At 44.5% G+C, this 21,988-nt stretch overlaps 1 protein-coding gene across 7 annotated transcripts in view; it reads left to right on the forward strand.

The window, feature by feature from the left end:
• The first annotated feature begins 1,227 nt into the window (after window positions 1-1,227).
• Window positions 1,228-21,988, forward strand: part of LOC139462160 (uncharacterized) — a 28,192-nt gene continuing 7,431 nt past the window's right edge. Inside the window, exons 1-3 of one of the 7 annotated variants that reach the window (XM_071243687.1) lie at window positions 1,228-1,528; window positions 9,832-9,955; window positions 18,973-19,167. In XM_071243687.1, coding sequence (XP_071099788.1) covers window positions 1,319-1,528; window positions 9,832-9,955; window positions 18,973-19,167 — 529 coding nt within the window. In that variant the 5' untranslated portion in view covers window positions 1,228-1,318. Of the gene's footprint in view, window positions 1,529-4,071; window positions 4,405-4,637; window positions 5,579-8,219; window positions 8,460-8,894; window positions 9,480-9,831; window positions 9,956-14,235; window positions 14,461-18,972; window positions 19,168-19,466; window positions 20,255-21,988 lie in introns of those variants that run through there. The other 6 variants (XM_071243688.1, XM_071243685.1, XM_071243689.1 and 3 more) reach the window with 6 other exon arrangements.

Raw genomic sequence — 21,988 nt, forward strand, 5'->3', positions numbered from 1 at the left:
TGTACCACCGACTTTAATTACATGTAATTAAAACCCGAGCTGAAGCGTTTTGGCTGAGAATCTGAAACGACCATATACGCTAATCGCGGTATAGCGAGGGACGATCTGGCACAGGCCATGCAGATCTGGCACAATGTCAAGGGCGATTCAGCACAGGATGCCTCGCTTTTAAGCTGTGTGTTAAATAGCGTTATCAGCACAAGACATGTAAGCAGACGTGTGTGTGTGTCTTGGTTAAACGTATGGTTTGATGCAACTATTTCTAAGTTGTAAAAGACCTTATTTGGAAAATATGCAATTTGAGAAAAGCGTGACGACCCGAGGGGCGGACTGTATAACGCACAGTGGCTATAAGTACAGTTACCACTATAAAAGTATAGCGGGAAACATCACGTGGCGATGCACGACCAGAGGCTGTTCGGCCATGGTGATCACCAACAGTGAGTGTGTGTTCGAGACCGACAACAACAAGGGACACAACCACCAACCCTCCAGCGGGAGACGGAGGAGATCTAAGGCAAGTCTCCATACTTCCCGGTAGATGGGGTGGATACAACATAGCATACCCATAGAGGGTAAAATTATATTGGAGTATCGGGTGGGTATAGCATTTTGATTGGGTGATACATATTGGGGTGGATATAGCTTTGCATATCCGGTGTGCGCGCGCGCGTGTGTGTGCGCGTGTGTGTGTAACGGCTGGGTATAGCATTTGGTTGATATGTATTGGTGTTTTGGGTGGTTATAACGTTGCATATCCGGGGTGGGGGGTTGTCTGATAGGGGATAGGTTTGGGGATAGGGGTGGATATAGCGTTGATTATCCATGGGTTTCAGAATATTTTTAGGGTAGGGATGTATATGGCGTTGCATACCCATAGGGGGTCAGAATATATTGGGGATAGGGCGTCGATATAGCGTTGCATACTCATAGGGTCAGAATATATTTGGGATAGGGGTCGATATAGCGTTGCATACCCATGGGGTCAGAATATATTGGATCTATGTTTGGGTCAGTGCTTGTAACAGATAAACAGAACGTAAGCAAAGGGGATCTGACGAAGCGGCCTAAACGACATCGTGCGTGTTCAACATGAAAATCGTTATCGCGGATCTGGAAGCTCCTCGTGGAGAGACCCGCTAGTCACGTGGTGTCTTTGAACTCCCTTACTGTCGGTCGGTCTCAAGGGGAGTGCATATGCCGTTATTGAACTGCCCACATCTCTCAGACGCGAGTCAAGGCAGGAGTCGGTGCTGGTGAAGACGATTCAGGCAAGGATAGCTTTGAGAATCCCTGTGCTCCCTCCCGCCTGTCTGAGATGGGCAAGACGAAGCGCTGTGTGTGGGGAGACTGCAACAGCGATACAAGGTATCGGCACAAGGGTCACATGACCGACGTGACCTTTCACCCTTTTCCCAAACCCAAGAGGAGGCCCCATGACAGCATGCGGTGGATTGTCGCATGCGGGAGGTCGTTCGAACGTCTCAACATTGACAAAATTAAAAAATATCATTTTGTCTGCTCAAAGGTAAGTTAAATGGGGTGTTGCGATCATGGGGAAATATGCAGGGACTGAACAGACATGAAGTCTGCATGCTCTTGAATTACTATTTAGTGCTGGGCACTGTGCTTGTGCCTCCGAGTGAGTGAGTGCGTGAGTATGCTATGTACGTCCCGAGAGTCTCAGTGGGCTATAGCAATCCAACCAAGACATCCATTGCGGAGAGTGAGTGAGTGAGTGAGGCAAACCCCGCTTTGAACTGAAATATATTTTTATCAGTTATGTTACAGTATATGTTTGTGCCAAAAGACAATAAAGCAATAGTATTGGACTTGACCTGAGACAATACTTGGGCTGGATCTGGGACAAGTAGATCCTGGTACTGATAAGGGACACAACTCGACTACAAGTTAGAAATTATGTTATTAAATTCATGCATATTGATTGTTGCCGGATTGTGTCAACGTTGACCCTTACAACGTGGATTGTGTGAACATCAACAACGTGGCTTGTGTCAACATCTACCCCTACAACGTGGAATGTGTCAACGTCTACCCCTACAACGTGAATGGTGTCAACATCTACCCCTACAACGTGGGTTCTTTCCAAAGTCTAACCTTACAACGTGGTTTGTGTCAACATCAACAACGTGGATGGTGTCAACATCTACCCCTACAACGTGGATTGTGTCAACATCTACCCCTACAACGTGGATTGTGTCAACATCTACCCCTTCAACGTGGGTTGTGTCAAAGTCCACCCGTACAACGTGGTTTGTGTCAATATCAACATCGTGGATGGTATCAACATCTACCCCTACAACCGTGGAATATGTCAACGCCTATTCCTACAACATGGATTATGTCAACGACTACCCCTACAACGTGGATGATGTCAACATCTATCCCTACAACGTGGGTTGTGTCAACATCTACCCCTACAACGTGGATTGTGTCAACATGTATTCCTACAACGTGGATTGTGTCAACATGTACCCCTACAACGTGGTGTCAACATCTACCCCTACAACGTGGATTGTGTCAACATGTATCCCTACAACGTGGATTGTGTCAACATGTACCCCTACAACGTGGATTGTGTCAACATGTACCCCTACAAAGTGGATTGTGTCAATATGTATCCCTACAACGTGGATTGTGTCAACATGTATCCCTACAACGTGGATTGTGTCAACATCTACACCTACAACGTGGATTGTGTCAAAGTCCACCCGTACAACGTGGTTTATGTCAATATCAACATCGTGGATGGTATCAACATCTACCCCTACTACGTGGATTGTGTCAACATCTACCCCTACAACGTGGTTTGTGTCAACATCAACAACGTGGATGGTGTCAACATCAACAACGTGGATTGTGTCAACATCTACCCCTACAACGTGGATGGTGTCAACATCTACCCCTACAACGTGGTTTGTGTCAACATCAACAACGTTGATGGTGTCAACATCTACCCCTACAACGTCGATTGTGTCAACATGTATCCCTAGAACGTGGATTGTGTCAACATCTACCCCTACAACGTGGTTTGTGTCAACATCTACCCCTAGAACGTGGATTGTGTCAACATCTACCCCTACAACGTGGATTGTGTCAACGTGTATCCCTACAACGTGGATGGTGTCAACATGTATCCCTACAACGTGGATTGTGTCAACATCTACCCCTACAACGTGGTTTGTGTCAACATCTACCCCTACAACGTGGTTTGTGTCAACATCTACCCCTAGAACGTGGATTGTGTCAACATCTACCCCTACAACGTGGATTGTGTCAACATGTATCCCTACAACGTGGATTGTGTCAACATCTACCCCTACAACGTGGTGTCAACATTTACCCCTACAACGTGGATTGTGTCAACATGTACCCCTACAACGTGGATTGTGTCAACATCTACCCCTACAACATGGAATGTGTCAACGCCTATTCCTACAACATGGATTATGTCAACGACTACCCCTACAACGTGGATGGTGTCAACATCTATTCCTACAACGTGGGTTGTGTCAACATCTACCTGTACAACGTGGTTTGTGTCAACATCAACAACGTGGATGGTATCAACATCTACCCCTGCAACCTTGGATTGTGTCAACATCTACCCCTACAACGTGGTTTGTGTCAACATCTACCCCTACAACGTGGATTGTGTCAACATCAACAACGTTGATGTTGTCAACATCTACCCCTACAACGTGGTTTTTTGTCAACATCAACAACGTGGATGGTGTCAACATTTACCCCTACAACGTGGACCAGCCACTGATTACAAAACGCCGTGGTATCTCGGTAACATAGCTTACTACTACATAAAACAGCATAAGCTCGTATCGGTAAAACCTGGGTGAGCACCCCAATGGTTAGTTTGTACAATTAGGATTAACCCACTTCCCTGTACCTGGTCTTCAAAGGGAAAGAGAAACAGTCCACCGCAGTGTATTCCTCGTTATAACGCCTGTTATATACATCCTGTTATCCCTTCCCTGTAACGTGAACCTCACAACAACCGTGTGGGGATATGGTCACGTGACAAGGTGCTGCTCGCACCTGCTCTTTCCGGATGCAGTGAGGATCATTGACCGTGGACCGCGCTTTGCACATATCAAATCAAATCGTCATGTTGTGTGTGGCTTTCTTTGACGACTTGGGACAGGATTAATTGTTTTCATCATGGTGAAAAATAAGGCTTGTGTGTGGGGCGATTGTCATTGCGACTCCCGGTATCTACACAGGGAACAGCATCCAATCTCGTTTCATCCGTTTCCTAAACCCAAAACGAGACTTCAGGATTGTCTTCGGTGGATAGCAGCTTGTGGTCGTCCGTCAGATAGACTTAACGTGCACAAAATAAAACCATACCACTTTGTATGCTCCAAGGTAAGATTGAACACATAACACATAGTATAGTTTTGTTGTTAAATGTGTGCTAATTGAAACATGACATGATATCATACCTATGGCTACACCAAATAAATCTTGTCCCAAGTCGTCTGCTGTGACGTCTGCTGCAATGTGACCTGCAATACAAACGACCAGACACACCACCACTGGTGTTGACCTAGTTATTCGCGGGAAAGCGTGCAGTGCGTGTCGGTTTCCTCTGTGTGGTTGTTAGTGCATAAGTCCATGCAAGGATAACCTCAGATCAAGTTGGGATATGGGATACGAGTGTGTGGTGTGTCTGTTTTAATCGATAGGCCTGTATTACGGTCGTGAGTGTTCAGTGTGAGGATTAGACGGGATAGACACCACCACCTCGGCGATCGCTCGCTCGCTGTACGTATATATCCCTCCAAGCCTCGCTATAACGCTGGTTGTGTACCGCCGGTTGGGTAGGTTCAACCAGAATTGTGAGAGCAGGCGGCACGCGGGTAGTGGATCACCATGGTAACGACAGAACTAGGGATCAAGATGCACCACCAGAACACATAAAGACGATCATCTGAAAGGCAGAAGGTTATAGTGTGCTTGTACTTGTCTGGTGACCACAGAAGAAACCGAATTCACTATACCGAGGAAATCCGACGAAGTGGATACCGAATTCAGCCGACTCGTCAGACAACCCACCCGGCGTTAGGTGCCACTATAGTTTTTAGAGTTCCACGTTATGGTACTAAGTGTATTATAGTATTAAGTCCCACGCAGTTACGTTTGGCGTCGTCATTGGGTAACGTGAACAGTTATTACAATATCCCAGATAACGTGGTGACCTTTAACCTTGAACATGGTGTTCTGCATGGCGTTCGGGTGTTCCAACAAAAACGATGCTTACGAGAGGGGGGTCAGCTTCCACCGTCTCCCCTTAAACCAAGCAGCGTTGCTAGAACAGTGGTTGGTGTCTATGAGGTTGGAAAACCCCCACGTGACCCAGCATGCGCGGGTATGCTCGGACCACTTCAGTCCAGGCTGTTACCTGCCGGACAAGAAGCTCGACCTTGGCATGGGAGGGAAGCGGAAACGCCTGCTTAAGCCGAATGCTGTACCAACATTGTTCGACTTTCATAAAGTTACAAAAATGAACAGCAGAAGTACGAAAAGGATTCGAATTGAGGTGAGTGAGGATATTAGATGCTTTCATGCCCGAATGCTCATGTGGACTGTCATAAAAACAAAACAAATGTGGACTGCCAAGTGTTTATAAGGGCCCGATTCTTGGAGGTTTTCGTGCAGTCAACCTTTACTCGGGACACGTATGGCCACTATAGTACGCTCTGCAGAGTTACGTCCCTTTAGAACTACAAGGATCCGCTAGACGTTGGTTTGAATCTATGATTCCTCCTGGTTATGATCCTGGTTTGTCCGCACCATAACCGTCCTCGTGGTTCCAGGGCAGTGGTTCACGTCGACGCCCGGCACTACTCGGGCACTCTACACACTTTAAGTTGACACACGGTGCTACCGTTTTGTTTGTACAATACATATGTACAATATGTGAAGCCATTTTTTGGTTTCCCTGGGTCCCACTGTAGTATGCGGTGTACAAATCACGCACTTAAACACCACCAACAAGAAGAAAGAAACTTCTGTAGCTCTAAAATTACTGTTCTTGAAACAAGTTTAGAGCTGTCCCGTGTGTACACAGATCCGACATAGGTCTAGGCGACCAATGGGGTCGGGGGGTCGGGTGGTTAGGCTCGCTGAGTTGGTTGATACATGTCATCGTGTCCTAATGTTAGCGTAGATCGATGTTCATGATGTCAATCACGTGATTGTCTGGTCCAGACTCGATTCTTTACAGACCGCCGTCATATAGCTGAAATATTGCTGAGTGCGGCGTTAACAACAAACAAACACACAAAAACAAAACAACTTAGTGTTGAAAAACAAGCCGGGTATAGAAACGAGAAAGAAACGAGAAAAGTTTTATCTTGTTACACTTTCTTTTGATACTTATCTCAGTGACAGGCATTCACGTATACATAATTTGCATCGTTAGGATGAACATAGGTTTATAACACTAAAATGTTACAGTTGCGTTAGCGCAGACGAGACGCGAAAAGCTCAACAGAAATGTGTATACATGTAGCCTACACTTAACGCTTAAGTAACGCACCCGTCCAGCGCCCCACAGTAGATTGTGTTGTCACGTGACCCATTACTCCTCGGCAATAACCATCACGTGGGCATAGGGAGTATATATTTTCTTCCTCGTTGTTATATATCGTTATTGCCCTAGCTGCAGCCTCGTTGTTGCTGCGTGTCGTCATATACTTCTGTATAGAAGATTCGTTCAGAGGACAGTGACCATGGTCAAGACGAAGCACTGTGTCTGGGGGGACTGTAACAGTGACACGCGCTACATGTTTAGAGAGGAAACGGAAGTGACCTTTAACCCTTTCCCAAAACCCAAAACCAGGACGGAGGATTGTGCACGCTGGGTGAAGGCTTGTGGTCGGCCGCACAACAAACTCAATTTAGACAAAATAAAAAGATATCACTATGTTTGTTCAAAGGTAAGGACTATACTCACATTTAGTGTCTGAATTTGGAAATATCTAGAGATATCATTTTTTCTCAGTTTTCTTTTGATATATCAGAAAGGAGGCGAGATAACGGAGTGTCTTTATTTTCACATCTGAAGAAATCTAGACTTGCTCGGGATTTCGGATATTTGTTTTATTTCAGGTTCCTTTTGACATTTTACATGGAATTGCTTGCAACTCGTGTTCGCGTTCAACGTGTTATTAGTTCCTAATTAAAATCTCCATAAGCACGTGGCATCTGTTCAGGTCCCCACAAAAGGCGGTGGTCTGTGTGCAAACCGTGGTACAGCGACACTCGTAGAACAGACTTCCATACAGTCTCTGAAATGAAACTATATATTTCAAAGATATTTGTGACCAACCGTGGGATAAGAGACCTTATGGGTGAAAAATCACATTTTGACTTTTCATTATATTTTAAAACTTCCTCATCTTCGAAACACTAAAATACACTTCACAAGCTTCTATTTATTACAGAGATACATGACATCACACATGGCGACCTTGACTAAGTAAGTTGACGTCAAACGTCTGTATGACGTCATAAGACACTTGTATCCCAGCACCCATAAGGTCCCTTTTCTCCAGCTTGGTCACATGTCTTGTTTCAATGCTGGGTTATATTATTTCGACCAACCTAGTTTTGTCTGAAGAGGCGAATACATGGATCGGGTGGTCGGGCTTCGGGGATTTGTTGGGTATCATCGTACCCCGACAGCGGTGGGGTTGCTTATAATATCAATCACTGGTTTGTATGGTCTAGAGTCGATTATGTACAGGCCGCTGCCGTGTCGCTGGAATATTGCTGACAGTCGCTTAAACAACAAATTCAGCGTTGTATTTTACAATAAGTAATGGAGCGCAGACAATATTCAAAGGTTCGGATTATTCAGGGTTCGGGTTTGACAGATTCAACTTTCCAGTTATTAAAATGTTTCAAATTCAGTTAATGACAACTGATATATCTTAAAAAAACCATAATGTTAAAAGTCATTTGAGCTTTTTGAAGACGATTTAAGAAAAAGCCACGTCGGTCCAGGTTCTAAAATAAAATTCCACAAAAGTCAACTATTTAATCAGCACATTTGACAATGAGAATTCGATAGTAGAGCACCCTTCTTGGGCCTCACTGCCAGCTGACTGACACGTCAAGAGCCCGGATGCAAGGCGAGGTCAGACAAGCAGACATTGTACGCCGCCCTCAGCAGTTGTTGTTCAAAACTCGAGTTTCCCAGCAAGGACACAATGGTTAAACGGTGCATGTGGGGCGCCTGTAAGAGTGACACGCGGTATCATTTCAAGGAGTCGATGGCCGGCGTAAGCTTCCATCCTTTCCCCAAACCCAAGACTAGACGTGACGCGTGTCTGAGGTGGCTGGCCGCATGCGGGAAACCAGTCGAGAAACTCAATGTGTTCTCCGTCCGGAAGTATCACTTTGTATGCTCCAAGGTAGAGTATAATCCACACACAGCCTATTTTCCCCCTTTCGAAAGATCTTTGATTATGTCACAAATCATTAATTAAACAAATCACTTATCGGTTTTGTTGTCGGTATACCGGGGCGGAGACAGTATACCGGGGACGGAGGGGAGTAGCAGGGGACTGTGACTCGCTCAGATCTGTTGTATTGTTGTGTTGAACGCCTGGCTGAACGCTGAACTTACTCAGTTTAGCCCCGTCGCTGTGGCAACAGCTGGGGGCGTCTGTCTGAACGCGCGCCGCCTTGAAGGCTGTTTGGTCGACACCAGGCAAGCATTATCACGAGCTAGGCGTTGTTTATCAGCCAATTTTAGTTCTACTTTCTAACTCCTGCGCACTGCACACATACACGCACGGGTTCCAGCCAGGGCCTTGGCGGTCCTCACAAGCAAGGCGTGTGTTTGTTCCTAGAGTGTTGCACTCAGGACGATTTCTAATCTAGGCTGTGCGGATCCACAAGCCAGGACGCCATAGCAAAATATCGATGTTTATCAGCCAACCAAGGTCACCCTCGCTCGTGTGATGGAGATGGATTTCCCAGGAAGCTGTGCTGATGACAGCTTCAAGTGCTCCGCCTGTGGCAAGGAGTTCACAACAAGGGCATCTCTAATGCGCCATATGCAGACGATACATGAGACACGGCAAATCTTCCCATGTCGACTTTGTCATTTGAGCTTCAAGAGGAAGTACGACCTCGCCCGTCACACCCGAGTTCATGACAAGGCCCGCCAGTTCCTCTGCGACAACTGCGGTCGCGCGTTCTCCCGAAAGGACAACCTCAATCTACATCGACGGATGAAACACGGTACGGGACCTGCGAAACGAGTTCAAGGTCAAGCGGGTCAAGGTCAGGTCGCGAGGGATAAGGTTGAAGGTGAAATGATGGCAAAACGAGGTGAAGGTCAAGCGTTGCAAGGTCAGGTCGTTGGTGGTCAAGGTGAAGGTCAAGTGAGAACTCGACATGGACCACTATCCAGCATACATCAACGGGTAATACAGACGAGGAAGATGTACAATATATTGATTATAGAAGCATGTTCATGTGGATGTGGGCCGAATCTTGCTTCAGCCTCTAAGATCTGATTGGTTCAAATTTACTCAACTTAGCAATTTGACCAACAAAATCAGGTTCATCACTGTAAATCGAGAGCTGTCTGTGTGTCATTAGATCAGGCGCCTGGTTTAGTCGTTTTCAGAGGGGCGTGAGCAATGGTTGTTTTCAGTTTTATTTTGTAATCATGTTAGAGGGATGAACGAACGTTTGTGCCAATTTAAGACAGAAGCCCATTGGTGTATTTGCTGCAGTTTTCGAAAGTCCGTAACGTACTCTCATTTCTTTCAGCACTTCGTGGGAGGCCGAGGCCCAACCCCCGAACACCCTGACCCTGTGCCCTTCAACCCCCTCAATGCTGCCAGACCCGAATCCAGTCGATTCCAGGCCAACATAGCCGGTTTCGGAGTTTCAGGTAGGACCCCTGTGCTGTAACCATTCTATAGGGGATTCTTTGTTTCATGAACCACCACGCCAGCAGTATCAGTGACCGGTCGTCACGTCGAGATGGAGGCTCCACATGGCCGATTATGGAAACCCATTGCTTGTTCACACTTAGATTTCTTTAATCATCTAAAAATACGCCATACATTCCAGTGAGTGAGTGAGTGAGTGAGTGGGCTTTAAGGCTGATTTGAACGGTATGATTGTTTTAGTGTATTTCTCCAAACCACATGCATGGTAGGGGCGGTCGGGTGGCCTAGTGGTTATAGCGTTCGCTCGTCACGCCGAAGACCCGGGTTCCATTCCACACGTGGGTACAATGTGTAAAGCCCATTTCTGGTGTCCCCCGTCATGATATTGCTGGAATATTGCTAAAAGCGGCGTAAAACCATACTCACACACTCATTTGCATGGTTTCACCAAAGTGGTAAACGTCAGAGACCTGCATCACTTCAGGCTTTCCACCCACATTAAGCTAACACGAGGTGTTACAACTGAAATACTGTTAAAAGTGGCATTAAACCAACTCACTCACTCACTACATGATAAGTCTACAGTATATCTGGCAAGATGTCTCAGATCCTATAGTGCTACTAGAATTTAGTAATCGGGCTTTTATCCCGGCCACGAAGAGGAGAGGGAAATACAGGAACGGAGACCGTCCGTCCGTCCGTCCGTCTGCTTCTTAAAGGGGACGAATTTTCTCAAAGTTAGAAGAATGAAATTTTGCACACTGATATTACTGGTCATAATCTCAAATAAGTTCGAACATTTGGGTCTTAAATTCATTTGTACCGAGTTACAGCCTCTGCTTCGTGCTTTTCAACAAAGTTCAAAGCGTCTGCAATGGGGATTATGTTTCTCAGAAACTACTATAGTGACATGAATGACAGTTTGCTTGCTTGTCTATGGCATACTTGTCAAGACTGTTCGAAAATTGGTTACGTTATTTTTTTTCAGAGCTACACTTCCCTTGCTACATGTTTTTAGATTTTGAGCATACACAGTTACGGCTCTTGATTTAATTTTACAAATTGCATAGTGTCAGCGGTGGGAACAAGTTTCTCAGAAACACAGTCGCCTCTTACAGCAAGCATGGGTTGCTGAACACACATTCTCCCCCCGGATCTTCACTGGTGGTATCATTAGAAGTGATTCGTGTGGCGTTATGTAATGAGAAAATCGATTTTCGAACTCAGTCTTGATAAGTATCAACCGATTTCTAATGTGCCCCATAACGGGGGATAGTGATAACGCTTATTTCTTGTTCTGCTTTGTTGTAACCCACGAGTTGGTTTTCCGGGCATGACAAAGCAAGAATCATGATCTGTGCCAATCTTGAAATCGAATAACAATCGGATTCTGACCATCTTCCCGAGGCAAGGGAATTAACTGTCCAGTTTCCACCCTTGCCGAACTAGGCTGGTATTATGGAGTTACATTTTGGCTGGACTAAAGAGTCTATGCATAGTCCAATCGAAATCCGGTTCGTAAACTGTCGTGCAGATTTCGGGATTTGCAAAGCATGTGCACCGCCAACTCGTCAGCAGATATTTTCCGAATCTTTTCATGTTTTTAATCAAGTTGCTCACGTGATTTGATGCATTTCGCGATGTAAGACCTGTTTTATCATAGATAATATACATCTTGATTATCGATCAGATCGTCCTGACTCGGCGCCACCATTTTGTGTGAAACAAACGCAAGTGATACGAGAGGTGGAATCTGATTGGTCCATAGGAGAGGCTTAGAAGGGACATAACTGGTAATAGCCACTGGTGGCTGTACGATCGAGCCCAGTAATTCCTGCCAAGTTCGGCAAGGGTGGAAACTGGACTTTTAAAGTCAGTTAACTCTCTTGCCTCGGGAAGATGGATTCTGACACGATATAAGGGAGGCAACTCTGCAATGTAAATTACAGCGCTATAGACGATATATGATATAACAAAATCCTCACCTGGGCCCCGTTCCACAAAGCGATCGCAGCTCTAAGACAATCCTAACTCCCATATTTTAATATACGACTTTCGACCGTCGTAGCACTACGATCACTTTGTGGAACGGAGCCCTGTAAAACAGCCATGGATTAAGAGAGAGAGAGAAATGTTGCAAATCAAATAGTTGATGGAACATTCCCACGATTCACATCCGATGTGAATTTGACGCCGCCATATTCCATCGAAAATATGTCTTCAACAGAGCACCATACATTAGCGCCGGCGTGACCTACTTGGCGGTAGCGAGAAGCGAGGGCGCCAAGCTCGGGTTTGCATTGGTGTTATAACGAAGCTTTAATGGAAGTGGACTGCAGTGGACCGCTATTTAACTGCTTTGTCTGCGAAGGCTGTATTCGGAGTTACAGTGTTGGCGTTTAATATCGGATCTTGTGTTGTCATCGACGTGATTGCCAACGTGCTGCTTCGTGGAGCTGGCGTTTCATCGAGTCTCGGTCAATGTCAACCGCCATCTTTGTTGTAAATGCTGATTCACGGACCACAGCAAGAGCGCCGTTTACACCTATGACGTTTCGCGAATTGATTTACCTTCATCATGCGGACCACTGTGATTTAGCCCTTGGATCCTTTGTTGTTTTAATTAACGTTTGATGTGTGGAGACTTTTATAATTTGCCATCTTTACTTCGGATTAGAGTGCGGCGCTAATTAAAATGCAAAAAGGGCGCCCAAGCACATCCTCCACTCCCAACAAAAGATGCATTTTAGACGTCAGTCAGAAGAGGGAAATTGTGGAGTTTGCCACAAAAAACCCAAAGGCGTCCCAGTCGCAGATTGCCACAGTCTTTTCCAACATGTGGGGTACTCCGATTGTACGGAGAACTGTCGGGGGCATCCTCAGTCAGCGCGAGAAGTGGGAGGATGCGTTCGTGCAGCCCGGCGTGAAGAAGATCAGGAATGCCCGTCACGCGGACATGGAGGCAGCCCTGTTTTTCCGATACACGGAGGCCGTCACAGCAGGTGCGCCCATGTCCGACGCCATTTTACGAGAAAATGCCCAGACTTTGGGAAGTGAACTGGGAATATCTGAATTTGCATATTCTAAGGGTTGGCTGCTGCGGTTCAAAATGAGATACGGAATTGTTCAATGGCCTTCTGCGAGTGAAGGTTCTGTGCAAATGCCTGTAGATGGCGCAGTGGAAGCAGCGGAACATTACGAGCAGGATACGGGGTCTTGTGAAGGTTTGTTAGTGTATATTGTGGAGTGAGTAAGTGAGTATTGTTTTACGCCGCTTTTAGCAATATTCCAGCAATGTCAAAGCGGGGGACACCAAAAATGGGCTTTACTCATAGTACCAATGTGCGGAATCGAACCTGGATCCTCGGCATGACGAGCGAAAACTTTAACCACTAGGCTACCCAACCGCCCCGTTTATTGCAGAAGCACCTCTACTTGTGTATAGTCTGGCTGTGAAAGCTATATAGGTTCGGCTCCAGTGCTGCTGTCAGACGTTGTAGGTCCCTCATATCCCCCACGGGGCGGTCGGGTGGCCTAGTGGTTAAAGCGTTCGCTCGTCATGCCGAAGACCCTGGTTCGAATCCCGACATGGGTATAATGTGTGAAGCCCATTTCTGGTGTCCCCCGTCGTGATATTGCTGGAATATTGCTAAAAGCGGCGTAAAACCATACTCACTCACTCACTCATATCCCCCACGAATCATCTTCAACTATACCCACGGGGTGGTAGGGTAACTTGCTGGTAAAAGCGTTCGCACATCACGCCGAAGTTCCGGGTTCGATTGTGTGAAGCCCATTTCGGGTGTAACGTATGCTATATTGTCGCGACATTGCTTGAAGCCAGCGTTGCTATTTATAGTAATTAGTATGCAGATGAGCCGATTCTCAACTCCTTCGCAATTCCACGATAAAATACTGTTCTGAATTGGTTATAATGGTTTGGGGACTGGGGTATGAATATGTACATGGTATTTTTCAAGATCTTTGACGACCATGGGTCTAAACATTCCCACCATTAATTATCCTTGTTAATATTAATATACAGAGACAGAATATAGATTGCTCTTCAGAGTTGCTATGTTATAAGCAAGGAAGTCTCCGGTGCATTCTGACTGATAATACTTTCTAAATTTGTGTACACTGTATTGAAACAAGCGATATTATCAGTACTATTGTTTTTATGCCCGCGTAATAACGATGCTGGGCTTCCATACATTCTTGTACATGTCACGTGACCTATTTAGCTCGCGTAGACGCGCTACAGTGAATGTAGCTCATTCAAAGATGGAGACGAAAGTTCGTTCTCACTTCATCCGGACTTCCAAGAATTGCCGTGGGCTTGTATTAGGAGGGTACGAGTATAGACGCTACAGGGAAAGGGGAACCCGCGAGTACTGGCGTTGTAAGCGAGTCGGATGCTTGGGAAAAGCCATCACTGTGTTCGACACGGTGACCTGTGTGACGGGACAACATGGCCACCCGCCAACATTCACCGCTGTCTTTGGTGAGTTTATTTCTTTATTAGCGGCTAAATGTGAACGAAGCTAGCCATTCCTGGGCGTATCCTGCACATGTTTGCAAATTAGACTGTTGCACTATGGCGGTGTAGCATTATCGATTTGTTTGGGCGTGTAGCGAATGACTGGTCGAGCGAGCTACACATTATAATTGTGGGCCCTGAGGCTCTTGAACGGGCAGTAGTATCTACGTTAAATTATATTTTACATTTTCCATCTTTTAGTTTGTGAAAATTTAATTATCGTAACATACCACATATGTAAAACTGTTCAAAACTAATTTTACGTGTCGTTCCGATTTGTCCTACGTTCATGGATATCAGATTAATGAAATTCTATATTATACACGTTCACGTGACATGAAGAAATCTCATACAATTCAAAAGCCTCGAACAAAAGAATGCGTTTGTGGTATATGTTTTTTTCTCCCCAACTAAATAAATTCCTGTTCCATTTTTCACTAGATTGTCGGATTTATAAACCAAATGTTTCAACCATTCTTACAGGTACAGCGAATAGATATCATATTTATATGTCTGGAACGACAATACATGTGTCATGATGATATACCTTCACTGCAGTACAGGTCGGTGGGGTAGTCTGGTGGTTAAAGCATTGGCTCGCCACATGGGTACACTGTGGGAAGCCCCAGCCGTGATATTGCTGGAATATCGCTAAGAGGACACAGTGTCGGACCTGTATGGTTGCCGTGGTATTTTGAGTGTTATGCTATCAACTAATTGTTTGCCATGCCGAGTCTCGACTATTTACGGATCGTCGTGGGTAGCGGAAATCGTAGCGGTTACAGCGTAAAACAATATACCAACTTAGTCACTTCATCTTGCGTCACTTCAGGATAATGTTGAATAGTAGTAACGCCTTAATGTATTGTGAGGTAAAATGATTTTTAACGAAGAGGACGATAAGACCGGGCCATCCAACAAATTATCCGAAGTAGAACCCGATATTTTGAATTATTATATTTTTGTTTGTTTTTGAACACGGAACTCGGCAATATTTCAGCTATATGACGGCAGTTTGTAAATAATCTGGGCCAGACAATCCAGTGATTGACACGCAGTCATCTGAGTTACCGAGCCTGACCTCCCGACCAGTTTTGTCTTCTTTAGGGAGCATGCATTTTGATTTGTGTCGGGGTTGGTGGGGGGTGGGGGTCCCAGCTATATCTGACAAACTATTTGTTTACCATCGAACAGCAATCCAATTTGTTGTTTGACGTCTAAGTGATTTTTATACACCACTGCCATTAAACTATTCATTTGGAGCATATTCAATTTAATTCAGTTTATTCCTATATAACTGTAAGACCACAGGCCCATAGTACAAAATACATGACAATGTGGAAGCGGTTAAACAATGTTACAAGGATTCATTTCTTAATAACATGGCATGATATATGAACAGAGATAGATTTCGTATAGCCGTTTTGCTCACATGTGATATTAACCAGATAAACCGGTATTTTTGGGATGTACTTAGTATTTTGTTTTTTTCCATTAATAATCCTATTTACAACATACAAGTAAAAAACTTAAATTCGCCATTGAGGCCCATTGTCTACATAATCTTAAGCATTTTGGTATTTTTTGTGCCTGCCAACTTCAACTATTATCCTGTGTGAGCTGCATCTAAATCTAAATTGTGCTAAAGAAATTTTGCATTATCTTATAGTAACATTAATTAAATAATAACCCCCCCCCCCCCCCCCCCCCCCCGATAATGAAATTTAATGGGTGCTCCTCAAGATTGCTATCTTACGATATTCCTATAGTCTAACCCGGAATCAACTTAGAGTATATACTCGAGTAAAATATCTGATTTTAATGCGATGGTTTTACAATCATATCTGGTCCCTGGTTCCGTGGATCAGGACACCCCTCGGGAGCCTCACTGGTTTCTAGTGACTGGTCCGGGCAACTGTCTGGCTCTTGGTTTATATTGGCTTTGTGAACGTTCTCAATTCAATCATGCCCAAACACTGCGTTGCAAATGGGTGTTACAGTCGGTTTGGGAACACAGACCAGGTTAAGATGCATCGTATACCGTGGAAGCACCAAATCCTGGCGTCCAAGTGGGTGGAGAGCCTGATGGAGGCTGGTACCACGCAGGACAAGGTGACCAGGGATAGTCGTGTTTGCTCAAAGCATTTTATCGGAGGGTTGAAACTTCCGGGCGCCGTGCCGGTCCTGTTCGGTACACTGCTGCACCAAGGTAGGCTATTAACCCAATGCCTCGTCCTCCACCGCTGCCTGGCTCCGTTATTTAAAGAGAATAATTACTTCCACGGAACCAGATAGGGAAAATGATTTATATTATTTTCGAAAGATTAGGTTAATTTGTTTTTGCTTTTACAGCCAGGAAAGAAATTTCAAGATTTGCATTGGAAGCGCAGTGATTTTTTTTTTCAATAAATGAAACTGCGCTTGATGGGTGGGTCGGTATACACCCTCTTGGTTCCCGGGACCGAGGTAGCCAGAGGTATCATCGACTGGAATCGTGCATTTCCGGTTGGGAGTTACCGACATTTTGGGGATGAAATGGGAAATTGACAGTTCTTCTGCTGTCAGTATTAACGTACGATACCACAGTGCCATGCGCTGGACATTCGTGTCTAGATTAAACTTTGATAGCTCATACATGTTGAAGGTAAGAACGACTCTGCTGACGGTCGGCTTTGACAGTTTGGAAGTGGACTGTGCGCACGAGATGACAAGCGCTTTGTTGCCATAAATAATCACAAGTGAATCACGGGAGTTAACCGTGCTTAGTGGATGTGCGGATTACACGCATTATAAAGTAATATGTTATGTTTGTGGTTATTGGTCAGATTAATATGCGTTAACGTTTATTTCACTGTATTAAATACAAACAACGATTACCTTATAAGCAGTCATGTGGTCCAGATTGTTATTTTTTCTGTTTAGTCGATGTTGAATCCGATGTTTCAATCAGTTGTATAATGAGTGATAAGGTCACGTTAATAAAGTTTTAAGCCTTCTTATAACGGAAACATAATGTAAAAGTCAACATTGTAAAATAATACGATTCAACCTGTTGTAAATTAAAGTATACTACGTTGCTAGAAATACTCAATCGAACGTATTTTCAGGTGCATGGGTTCATGGTGAATGTACAATATATCTTTTAATTCGTTGTGTACAACATTATATGAAACATTCACAAACAATTATGTGTTAAGGCGTTGTATTGTATGAGGCTGACCACTTTATCCCGGTAGTCACCTTAAGACTAACCCTGTTTATAGAATTGTCTAATGTGAAACATCAAGTTTTATGTGTGTATTGTTTGTTCACTTGTATGCAAGAACTGTTAAAAAGGTTTACTGCCACACAGAGAATAAGTCTTAGGAACATAGTATTTTCATAACAGTTTACAGATTTCAGAGAAATTTGATTACTGGTAAATATTTCTGAAATTTAATTATTTTTTTATTGTTTGATTTGAAAATTGAATGACATAAATAGGTGTTTGTTTTCTAATATCCTATAGGATATCTTTTGAAATGTCTGAGTAAAGAATACATAAGATAAGTTCTTTTCTTATTTTTATAAGAGAACATGTGGATGTACCATGTATACTGGTAAATAATCTGTAAATAATTGAGCCTGGACCAGACAATCCAGCGATTGACATCATGAGCATCGATCAACGCAATTGGGCTACTGTGACATGCATCAACCAAGTCAGTGAGTCTGACCACCCGATCCCGTTAGTCGCCTCTTATGACAAGCATAGTCGCCTTTTATGGCAAGCATGAGTTGCTGAAGACCCGTTGAGAACAAGTAATTTTAGAGGTGTGTGTCTAGGACTTTGAAAACAGGGTGCATGCACATGGTCACATTTGACATGTAAGGTGTCGTAAATCTGTGGGGGACTCACACACACATGCATGCAAACACACTAACACACACAGTGAATTTTTAGTGAATACTAAAATATTTTGAAAATAAACCCACAGAAAAGAGTTGGAAGGTGTATATTATAGATGTGTTATGCTCTCATCCTCTTGAAATGACATCACACTCCTATATCAGCCTTTGTTTGTTGCAGAGAAAGCAAAAGATTATCAGTTTGTCGTAGTTGTGAAAGTCTCAACAAGCACCTGCGTTGTTCATTAAACGAATGACACACTGGCGTGATCTACGTGCCAGTTCTTGGAGTGAAACAATTGTAATGTGGAGATTTCCACTGGGTTGGGTGTAATTCTGTCTGCAGGGGCTTGTTGGTAGCCTGCAAAGACATTTGAATAGAATAAACTAGACGTTTTTTTCCCACAGCACATTTTATTTAGAATAAATTGTTCTTTTTAGAGATCTAACAATTTATTTCTGTAAAGACACCTTTAACACATGCACACATGCTATGGGGTTCTGGATGGACCTGACAGCAGGTTATATAGTTTCTTGAATGAGGGTCCGAGTTTGTAAGACTTGTTTAACCTTGACCTTTTGTTGCAGGGGAGCCCAGTGGAACGTCGAGTGTGGTGGATCCCTCCGTGTCCATCCAGGAAGTGAAGCCCCATATCGTCAACAGACTGGACCTGGACCTCGTTGGTCAACCCAACTCTCTCCCACATCCAGCTCCTGCACCAGCCAATAGGAATCCCAGCTACACCTTCAGACCAAGTTTTGCACAGCAAAGAATCGCAAGAGGTAGGTTGGTTGTCTCCATCTTTACTAACTCTTACTTGTGGTACCTGTTTTTCTGTTCCTGTTTTTGTAACTAACATTTATTTGCTGTGTGTTTGCACATGGTACATATTTATTCCCATGTTTTTTTACCGTGATTTTATGTACAAGACAATATTCCATTGCACGAGAATTTGGTCCTGTGACATAGGGTTAGAGGTCATCCATCACAAGCATGCATTGGGTGTATCATTGTTCAGTTGGCCTTCAGCAAACTATGTCTGGCATGCCAACGATATTTCATTGAGGTCCTTATTTACCAGGCTGACCTTGACCTGCCCTTGACCTGAAATGGACCAGTGCGATGGCATCCAGTTCATCACGACCCGCAGAGGCAAGACTGCTGTTCAGTTTCGTGGGTATCGTTATTACAATGTACGAGCTCTTGGACATAAGATCTACTGGCGGTGCTGCACGCGCACCTGTTCAGCCACATTGGTCACAGCGAACGGTGTGCTGACGAAGGTCGGCGATGACCACAACCACCTGATGGACCTGACGCTGTCGTCACCCTGCCAGGAGGACTTAGCGGCCGTGCAGAGAGTTCTCAATGAGGAGACGGTCAAGTCTTTGTTTAACATCAAGAAGGAAATAGACCCAGGGGTTGAGTTGGAAGACAAATTCAATTCAAATTGTCATTCGGTTTCTTGTCCTGAGGAGGAAATGGACTCCCTTCAGCCATCTTGTGTGAACAGATTTGTCGGGAGGAGGTTATCCATTGAACAGTCAATGCAGATCAGTAAGGATGGAGCTTCCAGATTCAGGAGAGACGTAGCGACTCGACTCAGTTTAGTGGAGAAAACGGGAAACAATTCCCGGAGATTCTCAACAAGTGATATGGACAAGCAATCAGTGACTTCCCCCAACACGACGTGTAATTCAGGAAGCGAGAACCATACCCTGTCCGTCCGGAGGTCCCCCATCCAAAGTGTGGCTGATGTTGTTGGCATGGGTGAGGGTGGCCCAGTAGGTCAGGCTGCAGCACCGGATCAAACTCGGGCAACTCTGTTTACAGGCAGAAATGCTGCCTTCCCTGACTTCCTGAAGAAAGGTATCTGGTTAGGTGTGAAATACAAGTTGTGACGTATAGAACATCTCCTATATCGGCAGCATGCTATTGGATTTTTTTACGTATATAATATAACATACAATATAATAAGGGTGCCTGGTAAATTGAGGTCCATTCCTTCCAAGATACGTATCACAATATCATTTTTAATGCTTGGTATATCGTGTGATTTCAAATAGCAATTTCTTTCCTATGTTTAATATTATACTCTTGGCAAATATTTTCAAAATGATTCCATATTTGCAAACTGCAAATTCGCGAAGGTAGAGGTTAATTCCCAGTTAGCTCCTTAATAGGTGCATGTGCATTCGTACACTTTCCTCATCAACATCGGGGGCCCCAAGATGGAGATTTGGTCAGTTGTATGAAATGTGAAGGTTAAGCCATAGTGTGGAAGCGCTTTGGTCTAAAACAAACGGATGTCAAAATTAATGATGCAAATATTGCAGTCTGTCCGATTTCAGAATTTAGAATTATATAATATATCGTGATACGTATCGCAATACGTCCTTGTGCATCGCAAAAAATTGTGAAACACCCTGTAAACCTTCAATAACCATCCCTTCAATGTAATGTGTCTCTCTCCCTTCCTCCCTCCCCCAATGGGACCCCAACAGTCTGTTGCTGATGGGAGACAACGTTCAGACAAAACACAAATCATAGGTACTTAGAAACTTAATATCAAAATAGATAAGGTGAACTTGGTTAGATAGTTTGGGAAGGGGCATAAAATATTTCCAGGATATTTTGTAATTTGCACTCTGATGGAGCTTGTGGAGGTTGGTACAAATTCAGCATCAGACTCCAGGAGAATGTTGTGAAGGTGTGGATTGTGGCTGTGTACGAGTGACCTGTGGACGTCAGATAACAGCGGAGCAGTATAAAGTGACGGTGTTGCAGATGATACTTTGCTATCTATATGGTATGCTGTCTCACTGAAGTTCCTGTTCGGGAGATACTTCTCAATTTAGGAAATGAAGAAATGAAATGCCAGGCAAATTAGTTAAGAATCCTAGATGAAAACCTTTAATATCAATCACTAGCTTGTGATGACTTCACTCACTCACTCACTAATATCAGATGTTGCATGAACCATGCATGTATTATCAAAAGGGGGTATGTATTTATGCAAAGTGATCAAATGACAATTTGTTTTTAACCTAACATATTGGATACCATCTGTAAAGATCTATAATATCTAAACATGACAGAGCGAATCAGCGTTTATTTGGGGGGTAGTGGTCACAGGGTATATGTTGCCATTAACAGATCTGTGCGGCAGGTGACATGTGACCTCCACCTGGGCCCTGCTAGCTGGCTCCCTGTCTGACTGACCTCCAGGTGTAGGTCAAGATCTTTGGAGTGTAGCAGTCACACAGGACCTCCATCTGGGCCCTGCTGTCTCCCTGACCTCCAGGTGTAGGTCAAGATCTTTGGGGTGTAGCAGTCACACAGGACCTCCATCTGGGCCCTGCTGTCTCCCTGACCTCCAGGTGTAGGTCAAGATCTTTGGGGTGTAGCAGTCACACAGGACCTCCATCTGGGCCCTGTTGTCCCCCGACCTCCAGGGGTAGGTCAAGATCTATGGGGTGCAGCAGTCACACAGGACCTCCATCTGGGCCCTGCTGTCTCCCTGACCTCCAGGTGTAGGTCAAGATCTTTGGGGTGTAGCAGTCACACAGGACCTCCATCTGGGCCCTGCTGTCTCCCTGACCT

The sequence above is a fragment of the Haliotis cracherodii genome, unplaced genomic scaffold (assembly GCF_022045235.1).
Source record: "Haliotis cracherodii isolate W230 unplaced genomic scaffold, xgHalCrac1.p SCAF_15, whole genome shotgun sequence".
Classification (NCBI taxonomy): domain Eukaryota; kingdom Metazoa; phylum Mollusca; class Gastropoda; order Lepetellida; family Haliotidae; genus Haliotis; species Haliotis cracherodii.